Source organism: Phalangium opilio, unplaced genomic scaffold (assembly GCF_054372755.1).
Source record: "Phalangium opilio isolate 3A_F unplaced genomic scaffold, DU_Popi_V2 ptg000390l_1, whole genome shotgun sequence".
In the NCBI taxonomy this organism is placed as follows: Eukaryota; Metazoa; Arthropoda; class Arachnida; order Opiliones; family Phalangiidae; genus Phalangium; species Phalangium opilio.
This window is the reverse complement of record NW_028324234.1, coordinates 3,398,041-3,414,061: the sequence shown is the minus strand read 5'-3', so window position 1 is coordinate 3,414,061 and position 16,021 is coordinate 3,398,041. Positions and strand designations below refer to the sequence as shown.

Here is a 16,021-nt window from a genome sequence, read left to right as displayed (position 1 = left end):
AATAGGCATCCAAAACAGATTAGCATTAACAAGTGGCCCAAGGGCGGGGCCAAATAGTAGCCACATCGTACACAGTACTTAAATACGCCGTCCTCTTGACACGCTACCCTTAAGAGTGCTAATTTGATTACCCGTAGCCCACAAGATCGGTTAACTCTGACTTCATTCCAATGCACCTAACCATTTCTTCATTTAACTTTGAAATAACCATTTCTTCGTTTTACTCTGAAATAACCATTTCTTCGCTTAACTCTGACCATATTCCTATATTCGAAGAAACGTGCCCACGGCAAGCACCACCCCCACTTCCATCCCAACAGAGCCTCATTGTATACTACGATGTGGCTAAAAAATAGGCATACTTATATGGGATTATGTTAATTGTGGTATAATTTATCCAAATCTAATTTTATTAAAAAATGAATGATCATTACAATTCCTTAATGCAAATTTTATACCAAAAAGAGACTCCCCGAACCGTTACACAAAAAATACAAAATTTTAAGAACAATTTTTGATGGCAATGAGGTATTAATCTTGAAATATGTTCATTGTTTTAAAAGTAAATTTTTTCTTTCCCTTTACCAAAGTACTCAAAATTGAAAACCAAAAATTTAAATCTTTAGCCATGCCTACTGACGATGATTTTCGACCTAAATAATCCACCACCCCTTTTCCTTCATAAACAACCACAAAGATTTGTTAATAATCTAAACCAAGCCAAACACGGGGCTACAAAGAATACCCTCATCCATAGCAGTTTTGAAATCTAAATAGTTTTGGTGTACTATAGGCAATTTCATTATCGTTGCACATGTATTAGCCATAGGGAACTTGCTTGCAGTACCGACACTTTCGATAATTTCGTGTAAAAACTCCAAAGTTGGTTCTGTGGGAAAACCAAGTGGAGGCTCGCTCTCCGCCCCGGTAGTGAAAATTAATATATCTGCCAGTGATACACCAGCCTCCCCGTCTTCTACGTCAATCAGATAATCACGCCAATATCCAACGGCTTTATTTTCTAAAGCAAAACGATTACCCCCACATTCAGAAAACTGAATTTTAAACATTGAGTTTAACTTTGCTCTAGTTATTTCGACAGTTTCATCATGTGTCATGATACATCTAAAGGACTCGGGGAAATTTTTAAGGGCCTCCAAAACTCCTAATGTAGATAACCCTTCTTTAAATTTGTTTAGATTCCCTACGTGGCGACCGAGAACTAGATAGTGAGTTATGTCTTTCAGTTGCGCATCCTGCTCCGTCATGTTAAGTATAGGTCTCTCGCACCCAGTCAGAAATCTGATATCACTTAACCCTTCTAAAACTTGTAAAAGATCATCCACGCTTTCTGCATTTTTTATAGCAAGGACCCTTTCTCTTAGACTTTCGTCTACAATGTTACATGGTTCGACATTTACAGTAGCCGGCTCATTGAACAAACTCTCAAAAATCCAAGGTGCCAGACATTGAGGACCTGGTCCACCATGAACAATTGATAGAGCGATCGCAAATCCAGCGAAGTAGTACATGTTGTTCGAGACTGCCCCAGCATGCATATTCAAAGTCTTAAATTTTGGAGGACCTTCAAACACGTACGACGTCATAACTTCGTTCATTAATAATCTGAAAAATTCTCGCGAAGGTCCGCCAATGTCGGCCGCACCCTCTCCTAGGCCACTAGTATCAGTGAAAACTACGTTAATCCGACCAGATGGATCAAATGACTTCCTTTGAAATGCTCTAAGAGCTCCATCAAGAACATTGGTTCTATTTACATTGATATCATTGATTTTTAAATGTGATATCTTTGAATTTAAACCCGAAAGAATATCTCTTAACGCTATCGGCGAGTCTTCAAAAGCCTCATTTTTGTCAAATGATCCAGTACTTGTGAAATTCGTCGTTAAGTCGCTTGAAACGGGCGTCGTTAAATCGCTTGAAACGGGCGTCGTTAAATCGCTTGAAACGGGCGTCGTTAAGTCGCTTGAAACGGGCGTCGTTAAATCGCTTGAAACGGGCGTCGTTAAGTCGCTTGAAACGGGCGTCGTTAAGTCGCTTGAAACGGGCGTCGTTAAGTCGCTTGAAACGGGCGTCGTTAAGTCGCTTGAAATGGGCGTCGTTAAGTCGCTTGAAACGGGCGTCGTTAAGTCCCTTGTAGCAACAGTTTCACTAACACCTAGGTTTAGGATACGAAAAAATTCATCTTTATTAATAATATCATCCTATGACTATTGCTCAAGTAATATCTAAGCTTTATCTAAGGAAGGGATATCCACACTAAGCCTTTGGCTTGTTTACATGTGGGCCTTTTTACAATACAGCAGTGGCTAGCCCTTATGCTAATCGACAGCGTCCTACACTAACTATTACCGTCGTTAACTTAAGCAATTCTAAGGCAGATTTTTGAAAAACAGATGGGTACGCCCACAATAAACAACATCGTACGCATATGGTTACAGAATTATGGTCTCTTCAGACGAGAGCAGCAAGAAATTACGGTTTCTTTAAAAACATAAATGTCCGACCGCTCTAATAATTTCCGGTTCGCTCAAATGTCCGACCCCACGATTAAAAACGAGGCGAAGGAAAAATACAACAACAGCGCTTGGTCAAACTAGTACCACGTCGTTTCTATGTGATTTGGTAAAAAAGGCTGATTGGTCAGCGGGGAGGGTATGCAATGGGTAAACAACCCTCCAAAATCCCCCTTTGAATTGAAATTTCCGCTTTTATTCTTACCTAATAATGGTATCTCTGGTAATTCATCGTCTGAATTTCCATTATTCTCGGAAAATGAATCACTTCCATCGCTTTCTAACAACTTAATGCTGATTTTAGGACGAACATACAAAGTTGATTTTCCCCAGCATCTATGTACCATGTCGCCATTCAGAGTTGATCCCGGGGAAATGTTAGGTTTAACTAACGAAGATGCTGAAGGCCGAAGTAATTCAATTCTGCAATGAGAAGTTATAATTTACCAAAGTGTCCATTATACATATGGACTCAAAGCTATGGGGCCTTAAATGGTTTATGAATTATAAATACTAAACCGTAAGTGAATTTACTTACTCGTCTTTTGATTCTAATTTTCCGGGGAATAGTTTGATCACTTCCTCGTGAAGCCTTTCTGAATCCCAGTCTTTACGGAATTCGACGGCGGATACAACACAACCGCGCTTATACAAATTGGTTTTAAATCCACCCCTTGGAACGGTGTTGCATTTTCTTTTCGGTATTAATGTCACATTCATGGTGAAAGTGGGATACGATTCTGGTGCAGATTTGGACCTGTTATTAATATAAGAAATAAACCATAAATACTTTCTACCGCACTAGTAGTGTACTGGTCTCAGTAGGGGCATGAAAAAGAGTGCAAAACATCGTTGGAAACACCGTCATTCTCCCTTTACACCGAGGGACTAATCACTCTCAGATTATCTGTACGTCGATTACAAATTGGGTAATCATTTTCGCATTGTTGGGGTTTTAAATATTACACCTAATCCTTAAAGGATAAGTAGCAGTTAATTTCGAATAATACAAGATTTTGATAGATATTAATAGTTTAAAATCACCTTACTCAGCCTAGTAAATCATTTTTGTTTGAAAATCGTAAATATTTCAAAACAAAAATAAAAAACTTAAAAATCCCGCGTTGTGACGTCATAAAGGTTCTGTCTTATTTGGCGCGCATTTCAATTCATTCGAAGCTCGCGAGGCTCCTCCAGAGCGTGTATTAGGCTTAGCGAAAGTGATTATTAGCATAGGGGGAATGACTGTGTCAGAGTTCTGAACGCTAAAATTCAAAGACAAACGTGATCTCCTGAACCACAACAATATTATTGTGACGTCATAAGTATAAGTTTTTGTCCAACTAATTTTTTAAACAGTCAATTTTTAAATAAATATTTTTCAAAACATAGCTCTAGTTTTTTAATACTTTTTCCGAAAATAATGGTTTCAATCCATTATTTAATTAAGAATTGAACTGCTACTATTCTTTTAACCGAATTACATACGAAATGAAAAATTGATGTAAAAATAAAAATGCTCGAAAAATTGCTCCGCCATACGTATTTTTACAGTTGGTTCTTGATGTTTTAAGGCATTAAATATTTTAGGGAAGTTTAGGGATCATTGCCAAGTCCCTGTTAGCCTTAAAGGGATAGTGAAGCAGGCCAACAAGTTATTTTTAATCGATTAAGGCTGTTAAAATATCCATAAAACCATTAACATAACTCACCAAATCGTTTTCGTTAATTTATAATTAATTATCAAAGTTGTTATTTGAGCTCGCGGTTTTTAAACAAAATTTCGATATGAAGAATTGAAATGTCAGCAAAAGAAGTTTGAAAAGGTTCAAATCACGCGCTAAACAATTATTATTTTTTGTTTAGCGCGTGAATTGAATCTTTTAAAACTTTGTTTTGGCCTATCCTATATAGCAGTATCCCATGTTATCTTTCCATAGGCCTAATACAGTCAAAAGCAGGGTACTGAAATTACTCCATAGGGAGTGGAAGAACCTGTCCTTCCAACGTCATAGGCTCATATCTCTTACTTCGGTGTCACCCCCCCTAACGCGGGAATTTCAGTATCTCGCCTGCAAACGCTCCCCCCAGTAGAGGTATAAAATGACGTTTGATGTTCTTTCCCTCCCTGACAAAATTCCACTCACAATTGTTAGAGGGATAGGCGTTTATAGGAATAATTACACTTTTTGAGAATTAAAGGTTGTCCAAAACAAATAAACAAATAAATCCAGGTAAAACGCACACAATTTATCTCAACTCTCGCTAACCTCGCGCGCAAAAACTCTGACCTCTCTCTTGTCCCCAAACTCAAATCTACCCTCTCCCACGCCTTTCGTCCTCCCCTGTTTTTCATAACAAAAACCCCTCTCGTCCCCTGGTATTTTTCCACACCGTCCATTTTCAAGTAAACACCGTATTATTCGGATACGGAGAGAAACAGGTGTACAGGGCGAACTTCTCGCTGGGTTTTTGAACTCTCTTGACAATGGCCCCTCGAGCTACTATCTTAAGGGGATCCTCCATACAGTAACTGTAACACTATAGAGCGTCCAATCTGTTTTCACGTGCAATCCTTTTCCCCGATTGGTCACGGACATTTCAATTCTTCATATCGAAATTTTGTTTAAAAACCGCGAGCTCAAATAACAACTTCGATAATTAATTATAAATTAACGAAAACGATTTCGTGGGTTATAATGTTTTTAGGGATATTTTAACAGCCTTAATCGATTAAAAATAACTTGTTTGCCTGCTTCACTATCCCTTTAAGTAGGCCGGTTTTTTTTGGCCTTGAAATTTGTCTTGTCAAAATAGACCGTACCAGTTAGACCACCCGATTTGTACGAAGACCAGTTTTTCGGTATGTCGTCAGTGACGTTACTGCTATAGACTGATTCAGAATTTCCATAAAGAGTAACATGACGCGTAGGGACGTGCCGTCCATTAAGGGAAATTATAACTGCCGATAGGTAGGGTCTCTAGATGAAGTTCAAATCACTTTTCCTTGAAAGGTAAGAGTCTGGGCCTATAGGGCCATCTATTAAAACCCGTTTACAATATTTCATGCCTTCAATGCGGTTTAACCTACGGAATATATGGATAGGTCTATTTTCGCCTGTTTTTCGGGCAGAAATAGAGTAATTTCGGTAACACGTTCCACAACGTCCCTTCTATCTTTTAGCTCAGCTTCATCCCTACTGGTGCTAAATAGTACTCCCCTTTACAAAAACGCGATCAGCCGGGAAGACCCCTTGGGCCCTTACTTCTGATATCACTCTATAGACACTACGTAAATGGCACTTTGTTACATAAAAATCAATCTTACCTTTGGCTTCTTGATCTTGATCGACGACGTCTGATGCTGGAACCACCCGTAAAATTAAACTGAGTGTTTCTTGTAGGAGATTGATCCAAATTTGAAGCAATTCGCGGGACATTTCTTAGCGTTCGGGACCGAAACATACTACTAACTTCCCTATCCAATGTTCCAAAGCTACGACCTTGATCCCTAATCTCGCTTGTTACGTTAGTATTATTATCCGGGCTTACGATTGAAGACAAAAGATTCATGAATTGTGGATTAATAATAAGATTTTGAATAGCGTCTCTCGCTGCGCTAGGCGTACCACTCATACCGAGGATATACACGGCACAATACTTTTCGGTTAACCTGAGAGGCAAAGGGGTCTGTGTGTAAACCTAATGATTTTACACGTTTCCTACAGTAGACCGTTTCTTCCGAACGCTGGAACCAAAGGAGGTGATTTTCCGATAGTTCACGGGAAAACGTTTTTTGAAGGGGCTTCGAGGGTTCGAAGAATATTGATACACGTGACACCAGAGAGAATTGAAACAGGGAGTGGAAGCTAGAGCCAGAAATGTCGCTATAAAAACCACGTGATCAGGCCAGGGCGGTTTTCGGTTTATAGCGAATTCCACTGACTGCTCTCGGAGCGCTCCCATGGAGCAATAAATATAGGAGACCCTGATTTAGCAAAAACAGTCTTTAACGAAGCCGAGAGCTACTTCTCCCATTTATATGGCTCCATGGGAGCGCTCCGCGAGCAGTCAGTGGAAATCGCTATTAGTGTTACTGGAAGCTAGCTCTAGACCGGAAACTAGCCTGGCCTGTTACGCCTACTTGCTTTAAGAGTAGCTAAAATCTCGATAGCACAGCCTTCCACTCCCTGTCTTAATTCTCTCTGGTTACACACGCCACGGAAGTTTTAAAGAACACAATAAGGCACGACCGCCTACATTTTTTATTAGCCACATCGTAGTATACGATGACGGTCTTAGTTGGACTTGGGATGCAAGGGGTGGGGGTTGGCCTGGGGGTTGGAGGTGCCGTGTTAAATTTTTTTCGAGACTTGGAATGTGGTCAGAGTTAAGCGAAGAAATGATTATTTCAGAGTTAAACGAAGAAATGGCTAGGTGCATTGGAATGTAGTCAGAGTTAACCGATATTGTGGGTTACGGGTAATCACACTAGGACAGTTAAAGGAGCCCGTCGAGGGGAGGGCGTAATTAAGTACTGTACACGATGTGGGTACTATTTGGCCCCACCCTTGGGTCACTTGTCATGATAGAAAATCTTGATAGCCATGCAAAAAGTTCGGAAAACTAAAATATTACCTCTCCGACATTGGAAACTGTTCCACATCGGTAAATACTTGTTTATAATTAACCTAAGCTAACCTTGCCTATTAGAAACTGGAAACCAACAAATTATTGCTAGTCGGTTTATCGTTTTGTCCCCACTTAAGCATGTTTATAATTATACAAAAAAATGTAAGTTACAGGTAATCAAACCCGGCACCTATGGCTCGCAATTGTAAGGCTACACCAAGAGGCGACGTCCAATTATTAATTTTCTTTTTTGTATTAAATGTGATCATTTATAAAGACTTTTTACTCCTTATATATTACCTTTGACTTGAGCAAAAGGTTTTCCTTCAATATACCAATAAATATAAATAAATACAATTATTTTTTTCACATTATCATTACCCTCAAACACGCTACATATATATAATTTGAAAAACCCCAAATTTTTTTTTGGAGTTTAGGGAATCAAACCACGGACATGCAGATCTCAAAACGATACCACTGAACCACGTCTCGATATTTATTCATAAAATTCCATTAAAGGTCAAAATAACAACGATTTCTTTACCTGCATGTTGTATGTATATATTTTTGGATTTGTGGAAGTGGTTTACCTTCAATCCTACTAATATTATAAGCGTGAAAATATGTAAGTTGGTGTGCTTTAGGGTTGTTAATTTTCCGGAAAAATTAAACGTGGAAATTTTCCGGTCAATTTTCCGAAAATCGGCAAAAACAAAAAGTCAAAGTTAGCTATGAATCATTGAACTTCAAATTGTTTTAATAGAAAATTATTAGTCATAACTTTATGTATTTTGCAACTAATGCCCAAAATATCTAGACTACTTCGCCGTTCCTCCCTTCAAAATTCAAATGAACCAAACCAAGCGAACGCTGTTTCATAGTTTCTCGGAATTCAGTCAATTTAGTAGGCCTACAACCCTTCCCCCCTCGCTTTTACTATGATTTTATATGGGCCTGACAGTAAATAAAATTTACTAGCTGATGGAGTACACCAAATAAAAAAAAATATACGCGGGCTATCTCTTTCGTTGCTGGAACTTGCTTATTCCTAAGACCAAATGCTTTAACTTCGCTATTTTTTTTTTAAAATATATTTTGTACATGTCCTGAACAACATATACGTTTATGGGGAAATAACTTGAGTAGGTTTAATTTCTCTTCAGGAAAAAATTATTTTGAGTTTAGTTTCCTTTCAGGAGTAAAAAACTTTGAGAAAGTTTTGTTTCCCTTCAGGAGTAAATAACTTTGAGTAAGTCGAGGTTTTTGATAATACCCACGCTATATTCAAGGGGTCGGACATTTGCACATAATTAGAAAAACTGTACAACGCGAGCGGCGACAGTAAGTTTTAGTGGTCTGGAATTTTTACAAAAACTGATAAACTGCAGAACGCAAGTTTCTCTTTGCAGATAATTGTTTACTTGAGTGTAAATGAGTCAACCATGGAAATAAGGTTTTTTTTCAACTAGTCCTCGGGACCAGTGACCCCGACATCAACAATATTCAAACTGGTCCCTAAGACCATTTACCCCTGTGCGATTTATTTTACTACTGGTCCCACTTTAAAATTATTTATAAATATAAAATTACATGGTCCTAAATCATTTTTAACAATTTTATTTAGCCATCTTTGACTACATTATCGTACGCAAGCCAAAAGATTATCGATTTTCAACCAAAATTATCGTACGCTCCGAGCGCCTCCAACATAGCTGTGTTCTGATTGACCTTGTATTTATACTAAAATCAGTACAACTTACAAGGGTCCTGATTCCAGAAGGAGATGGACAAATAACGTCTCCAAACTGTTTCTCTCATCCTGCCTTCGGACTTAAAACATGAATAATTTCATCCTATTTCACATTTTTCTTCCTCTAGCGAGCCTTTTGTGCCCAGATTAGTTAGATTTCCCACTAAATTATGGTACAATTATCGTACGCCGAAGCCGAATTTAGCGTACTAGTACAGCGTCATAATTATCGTAAGCTTCGAAAAAACTCTTAAAATTATCGCATTGTACTATAATTATCGTACGTCTGGCAACGCTGTACTGATTACTACTAACCTGAGGCTGACACTACGACTAGGAGTAGAGATAATTAGGAAATAAGATTAAGACTCCTTGCAATGAGAAAGGAGTCGAAATTTGACGAAAACCTTGAATTAATAAACTGGTCCCCTTTCAATATTTATCAAAAATTAGAATTAATAAACAAGTCCCTAGGACTCGTGACCCTCAGTTTTTGAATAAAAAAACTAGTCTAAGTAATTAATAAAGTGGTTTTGGACCTGTAAACCTGTGTTATTTCCATGGCTGAAATGAGTTACATTGCTACAATACCCCTGAAATTTCACCAATATATTCTGCTGCTTCTCGTCCCCTAAAACCGGCTTTTTCGCCCCCTCCAACCTCACGAGGGAAATGACATTTCTTTCCTTACCGTAGCTATTTTCATATATATAGTGATGCCATTACTGTCTTCACCTCTCCCAATTATTCGAAAAAATAAATCTAAGTCCACGTATATAACAACTTGCCTCGTACTATATAACAACTTGCCTCGTCGTATATAACAACTTGCCTCGTCGTATAACAACTTGCCTCGTCGTATATAACAACTTGCCTCGTCGTATATAACAACTTGCCTCGTCGTATATAACAACTTGCCTCGTCGTATATAACAACTTGCCTCGTCGTATATAACAACTTGCCTCGTCGTATATAACAACTTGCCTCGTACTATATAACAACTTGCCTCGTCGTATATAACAACTTGCCTCGTACTATATAACAACTTGCCTCGTACTATATAACAACTTCCCTCGTACTATATAACAACTTGCCTCGTACTATATAACAACTTGCCTCGTACTATATAACAACTTGCCTCGTACTATATAACAACTTGCCTCGTACTATATAACAACTTGCCTCGTACTATATAACAACTTGCCTCGTACTATATAACAACTTGCCTCGTACTATATAACAACTTGCCTCGTACTATATAACAACCTGGCAAGTACATAATTTTGGCCGAAACGGCGTTCCATACAAAATACCAATTTCTGAAATTATATTTCATAAAATCCGTGGATTATTGAATTGTAAGTTTTATAATCTCTTATTTCAATTAACAGTGATGTGTATATATCTACTTGAATATGAAAATAAACTTATTATTTTTTTAGAATACCAAGTATTAACAACTATTAAAAAGTAATATTGGCAAAAGTTCTTAGGTAGGAGCTTTATATATAAATCGAAATTACTATTCCTTTAAAGATCCATGAGGAACACAATTTCTTTCTAGAACTGAAACGGAGAGCAAAGGTACAGTGCAAATAATGTTTGTAAATTGAAAAAACACAAGATAAGTCTTTTTAAAATAACTGATAATCTAAATTAAGGTCTATAAAACCAAGAAGGAACTTAATATAGTAAATTCCTTCTTGATAAAACTAATAATGTTAATATCTGTTACTTCACCGACTATATTTTGTTCAATGATCAGTTACGGTAAAGTGTTAAAGTTACAGTTTTGAAAACAACAAAAATCAGAGATACCGATCCCACTGTAAGGGAAATTTCTAAAAAAGGCTTAGGATTTTTTAAAACTTTATTAACGAAGTTACCTTGTTTAGCAAGCACGCGGCTAGGCACCTTGTTTTTCAACCTGAACGAAAATTGGTCAAAATATCTCTTAATGTGCTAACTTGGTAGAGCATCAATGTTTTTGCCATATTTTGAAAGTTAATCAAAATACTCAGACTAAAATTGTTCTTAATGAAACTTCAGAAGTTTAACCTTCATACATATTGTTAATTTACAAGTATTCCTAAACTTCGCTGTAGTTATTGGATGGAGTGGACCACAAAAACCCAACGCTTTTTCTAGGGGAAATCTGGCGAAAAACTGTGATTTTGTTTTTTTTTTAACCATACGGGCGGGTGTCAAATCTTACCAAAAAGGGTCTAACAACCCTTAAGGGTATACCTCTGTGTATTTCACAGGGATCTGCGAGCTCGACCACGCTCCCATGCTTTACAGAGAGCTCATTTATGTGAAAACGTAGTTAATTCTTATCAGGTCTCTCACGCGAATATTATAGTTGGCGTGCTTGTCTGTTCAATAAAATTGGTTAGCCGAATATTCACATTTGATTAAATTTTTAGAATGGAAACGAACCCCTCATTGCAAGATTAAAAAAATTATGTTTGACATTTGAATTGTCTAAAAGGTTTCTTACAAAGTTATGATTAAATCGGACAATCGTTTATCACATCCTTTTCTGTATGGAACCGCCCTGAAGAAGGAAAGAAATGGATTTTCAGAGGCGTAAAAGGAAAACGGTAGCTCTTCAATAAATATCGGAATTTGCTTTTTCGTCATGATATCGGGTGTTAGAAGAGCTGAACGTCCTTGGTGACATTCTTCTAAAACTTGTTCGTGTTCATATATTAAATCCAATGATTTCATAAAGGTAATTCTTTTGTATATTTCCCTCATCATGTGGTCATCTGTTCTCTTTTCAAGTCAAGAACATTATCATATATATATAAACAAAACTAATATATGAGGCCTATACACCTACCTCGAAATTGTAGCGAACCTTTCCCATATCTAGTGACACTAAGTGTAATTGTTTACTAAAGTAGACGTCTTCTAAAGTTTCGATTCTTTTAATATCCGGCGGAATGGTCACTTTGGATAAAAGAAGATTTTCAAAAAATGTTAACATCAAGAACATTCCGAGGATCCAACTGAAAAGCAATATTCCGAATCCAAACTTAATTTTATTGAATGACACCGAATCTGAACGAAAGGAAAATTAAATTATAAATATGGCGTTCATAAATTATTTCGCCTAGTTATGCATATTTCACATTGCAATTCGTATTTAAATTACATGAAAGAAAAATTTCAAATCAAGGGTCACATCCTTTATATCCAAGGTCAAAGATGTCGAATTTTAACTTCACAACAAACAAATAAGGGAAATTTTAAAGCTGGAAAATCAGAAAAATTCCAATTCCGTGCCAAATAAAATTACTTGAAACCAAATTAAAATCCGTTTAAAATTTTGAATCAGCATGTCTTGGGCTCTAAAAGTCAAGTCACTTTATGCATAGTTTTCATATAAGAGAGAGAGAGAGCCTTTTACCCCTAAATTTATTCCCCCTTCTCTCCCCCGTGTCGGGCTGAAAAATATTCTGCGAGCCAACGCTAGCAAACGAATTTTCAGTATAACGTTGATTTTCCCATAGAACTTGGGTTAATATTAGGGTTTGAGGATTCAAATTGTTATTTATGGTCGATTGCTTACTTCTCACTGTAATTTCAAAAATCGGTCAGATAAGAGTTTGTCAATATCATTTTCTGGATTACCAAATAGCCCTGGTCCATATTGAAATAACACCGCTGCTACGGCGGTCGCTCATTCTCCGAGGCGAAAGCTAGCGCCATTTTCAAAGGTGCAATGCTGCCAGAAACGTATCCCTATTACTTTTCGGACTGATTGTCGTCGGCTGCTATTCATTCTGTTTTCAGACACTGAATATCCGAAAAGATTAATTTTCGTTTATAGAAACTTTAATTGGCTTAATTTCAGTACTATTTAATCAAATTGGAAGCCTCAATTTCTATTGAAGAAAGTATAGTAAAAATCTAAAGATAGACGCTGCCATTTTATAATTGTGCCATCAAGTTCTCTCAATTTTGAAGCAGACGACAATCAGTTACAGAACCACGGCCCAGTCGTTCAAGGACGTGATTAAGTTAGCCATGCTAAAAAAACCCTCTCTCCATATTTGGCGGCTGATCACGTGATATTATTCCCGCGTAAAACGCCACAAGATTAATGAGAACTCTGCGGCGCTACCAACCCTCAAATTCCAACGCTTGTCGGGACGTGCGGTTCCCCCCACCACGGAAAGCAACCCCAATGGATTAATCTCGCTTTATAGTTCAGAAACGGTTTCCATAGCTCCGATGGAAAGACATGCCATTACCCCTGAAATAGCTTTCGCCATACCGGACTCTTACGTGGGCATTGTCACGGGCCTACAAGAACTACTCGAACAAGACCTCCACATCGGGGGCGGCATCATTGATCCGGACTACCGAGGTCCAGTCAAGGTCATCTTCTTCAATCTCACGGACAAACATTACCACGTCACCCCAGGAATGCCAATCGCCAGACTTCTTCTAGCCCCCACCTACTCCCGAGTGGTGGAGGAGGCTACCGCACTCTCCAGTACTGATCGCGCGGCGCAAGGGTTCGGGTCCACTGGACTCCAGTGACCAAACTACGGCACGAGTTTCTGTTGCATTTTCCGTAACCCCAACGGACTACCGCATTCCAAGGGTCAAATAATAAAAAATAAAAAAGTTGTACATTCTACATGCTGTAAATACACTCTTTGAAATGGATCTCTATCTCCCCTATTTTTGAATCTTCCCTTGCATGACGGGCCAGCGGACCACCGTCCCGAACGGCCCAGGATTAATTAAATAAATAAAAAAGAAACTCTGCGGCGCTCAAATGGACCAATACTATATCGTAACCGCTATGGCGCTAAAATTTAAGAGCTTTCAAAAAGAAGACAGCAGGTAAAGGCCCTTCATCGAGAATATTTCTTTAGTTAAGATTTTCTGGTACAAAAGTGTCACAGAGTTTGTAGCATTAATTTTTTATCAGATAAAACCTTTATCAGTATTTGTACAACAAGCGGGGCTTAAATTAACACTGCAACGACGTAAATGGCCTAGGCTTTGGCTAATTTAATATCATAACGTAGCAGGGAAACCTTCAACTTTGGAAGAAGAAAACCACCCTAACTCCTCTTAGGACATGCTGAAAGCACTTGTACTTCAGAATATTCCTTTAATTCATCATCCTTAACTCGATTAACCAATATTTGCTTATATTGCTGCCTGGTTGGTGCCATATCGTCAATAACTAATCGCTCCCAACTTTTTTACGATGCTTGGCTGATGAAACGTTAATATACCGCGCACGCTTAGATGACACTTATTTTAAATGAGGCACAAGCCATTTAATTAATTTTTCAGTCAAAAACTGATTTTCCAAAATTGAGACACCTAAATCAATTAAAAATAATATTGCATCCACATGAGAATATGATTCTCCCAGCCCGGCCATACAAGAACAGTTGACTGTAAATATTTATTTTGCAATCATCCAATTACACAAATAATCTTCATTCTCTTTTTGAGAAAGCTTTACCTTCAAAGTAATCAAAATAAATTCTAGTTTCACGTAAAAGTTACCAACTAAAATCACCTCTTTATTTAACGAGGACCTCATTTTAGCATTTCACACTTACCTTTCCTGTTACAATTATTTTTTTTTAACTAGAATTGTATTTATATTGCCACTTGTTATTAAAGTATGGGATCCTATTATTTTGTGACTTTTACCTCATCTAATGTCATGGAGTTTATCGTGTAAATGATACATAGAAATATTTGGGAGCTCAACCCTTCTGATAACTTTTTTTATAAATTATTTTCGGTTCATGAAGAAGCGAATCGAAATAGCCTTTTTAAAAATAGTTTTGGCACTTTTGAACTCATTTTTAAACTAAAATTCAGTCATTAACATAGGAAGAATCAACAGTATACTGAAAAATCGTCTGCTAGCTTTGACTCACAAAAACTCATACAGTCCAGCACCGTGGATACACCGGGGAATGAATTCAAGGGTAAAAGGCGGTCTCCTACTTTCATGAAAATTATGTATTTCCTAGTTCTAAGGTGTTTGGTTTTCTTTTTTTATTGTTCAGTATTAAGTTCCGAAAGGAAGATAAAGTACAGAGTGACTCTTGCTAAAAATTTAGGAATTATCTTCTATAAACTAAGAATTATTTACCTTGACCGAAAAGCAGAGTTATTGTCTGAAAAAGCTTGTTTAATAATGTATCCAGTATACTTTCCCCATTGTTTTCCTCCAAGTAACGGGTGAGATAAGTGTACACTAATACGAAGAACACGAACAAAATGGCGAATATGGTCCACACCTAAACCATAATGTCAAAGTCTATTAGGTAAGATCATTGTAGGTAATGAGAAATTAAGCTCATAATTAAGGCAACATTTCGTCATTTAAGTATAGTTATTGAACAATTATTTAAATTTAAACATTTTTCCTTTAAATTTATATACTTCGACACTAGTAAATTTGACTTCAAATGGAATTAATTATAGTAAAGTAACAATATAAACTTCAATCTGATTTACTTCTTTCAAAAATGTAATTTTTATGTGTCACTGAATGGTGTATATGTTTTTCGTCAAACTGAGTTGAAAGTGTTGAAAAACATGGGGGTCTACAGCATTAAGATACGGATATTTGTGCTCCCAACTCCCTAGCATTATTAACCCTCCATCGCATTTGATGGTAATGGTTTCGTAACCAGTGAAGCTTTTGTTGGGTCCATTATTGGGAAATATGCTGTGAAGCAGTCTCGTCAGAAATAAGTACTTTTATCAAAATGAATGGATCGGCTTCAATTAGTCCACTCATGGTAAGTGAAAGGCTTAGTGCAACTTCTTCTCTCACCCGCATAGGGATTGGTTTCAAAACGTGCTAGGACGTCCTTTTCTCATTACAAACTACAGTATCTTCTACGTTCACGATCATGCAAGACGAAACAACTGAAATCACTATGGTTGTTGCCAATGTCGGCATTGTGGTAAATGTTTGATTGTTTGGCATGAAGCACGGTCGCTTGAGGAACGTTACCGTGACATTCACCCAAAATATACGTCTTGTCCAATTTGTCCTGGTTGGAGGAGGCTAGAATTTTGATACGACACGAGACAA

The 16,021-nt window shown here is 37.5% G+C and overlaps 2 protein-coding genes across 2 annotated transcripts; one reads left to right on the top strand and one right to left on the bottom strand.

Moving 5' to 3' along the window:
* Nucleotides 1–389: 389 nt before the first annotated feature.
* On the bottom strand, nt 390–7,404 carry LOC149596233 (uncharacterized). The gene is made up of 4 exons (XM_089861347.1): nt 5,866–7,404; nt 3,076–3,294; nt 2,743–2,960; nt 390–2,179 (listed from the first exon to the last, which is right to left on the bottom strand). The coding sequence occupies exons 1-4, from the start codon at nt 6,171–6,173 to the stop codon at nt 711–713; spliced, it is 2,214 nt and encodes a 737-aa protein (XP_089717473.1). The 5' UTR covers nt 6,174–7,404; the 3' UTR covers nt 390–710.
* A 5,760-nt stretch (nt 7,405–13,164) lies between these two features.
* On the top strand, nt 13,165–13,476 carry LOC149596232 (uncharacterized). The gene has a single exon (XM_089861319.1). The coding sequence runs from the start codon at nt 13,165–13,167 to the stop codon at nt 13,474–13,476; it is 312 nt and encodes a 103-aa protein (XP_089717445.1).
* Nucleotides 13,477–16,021: the final 2,545 nt, after the last annotated feature.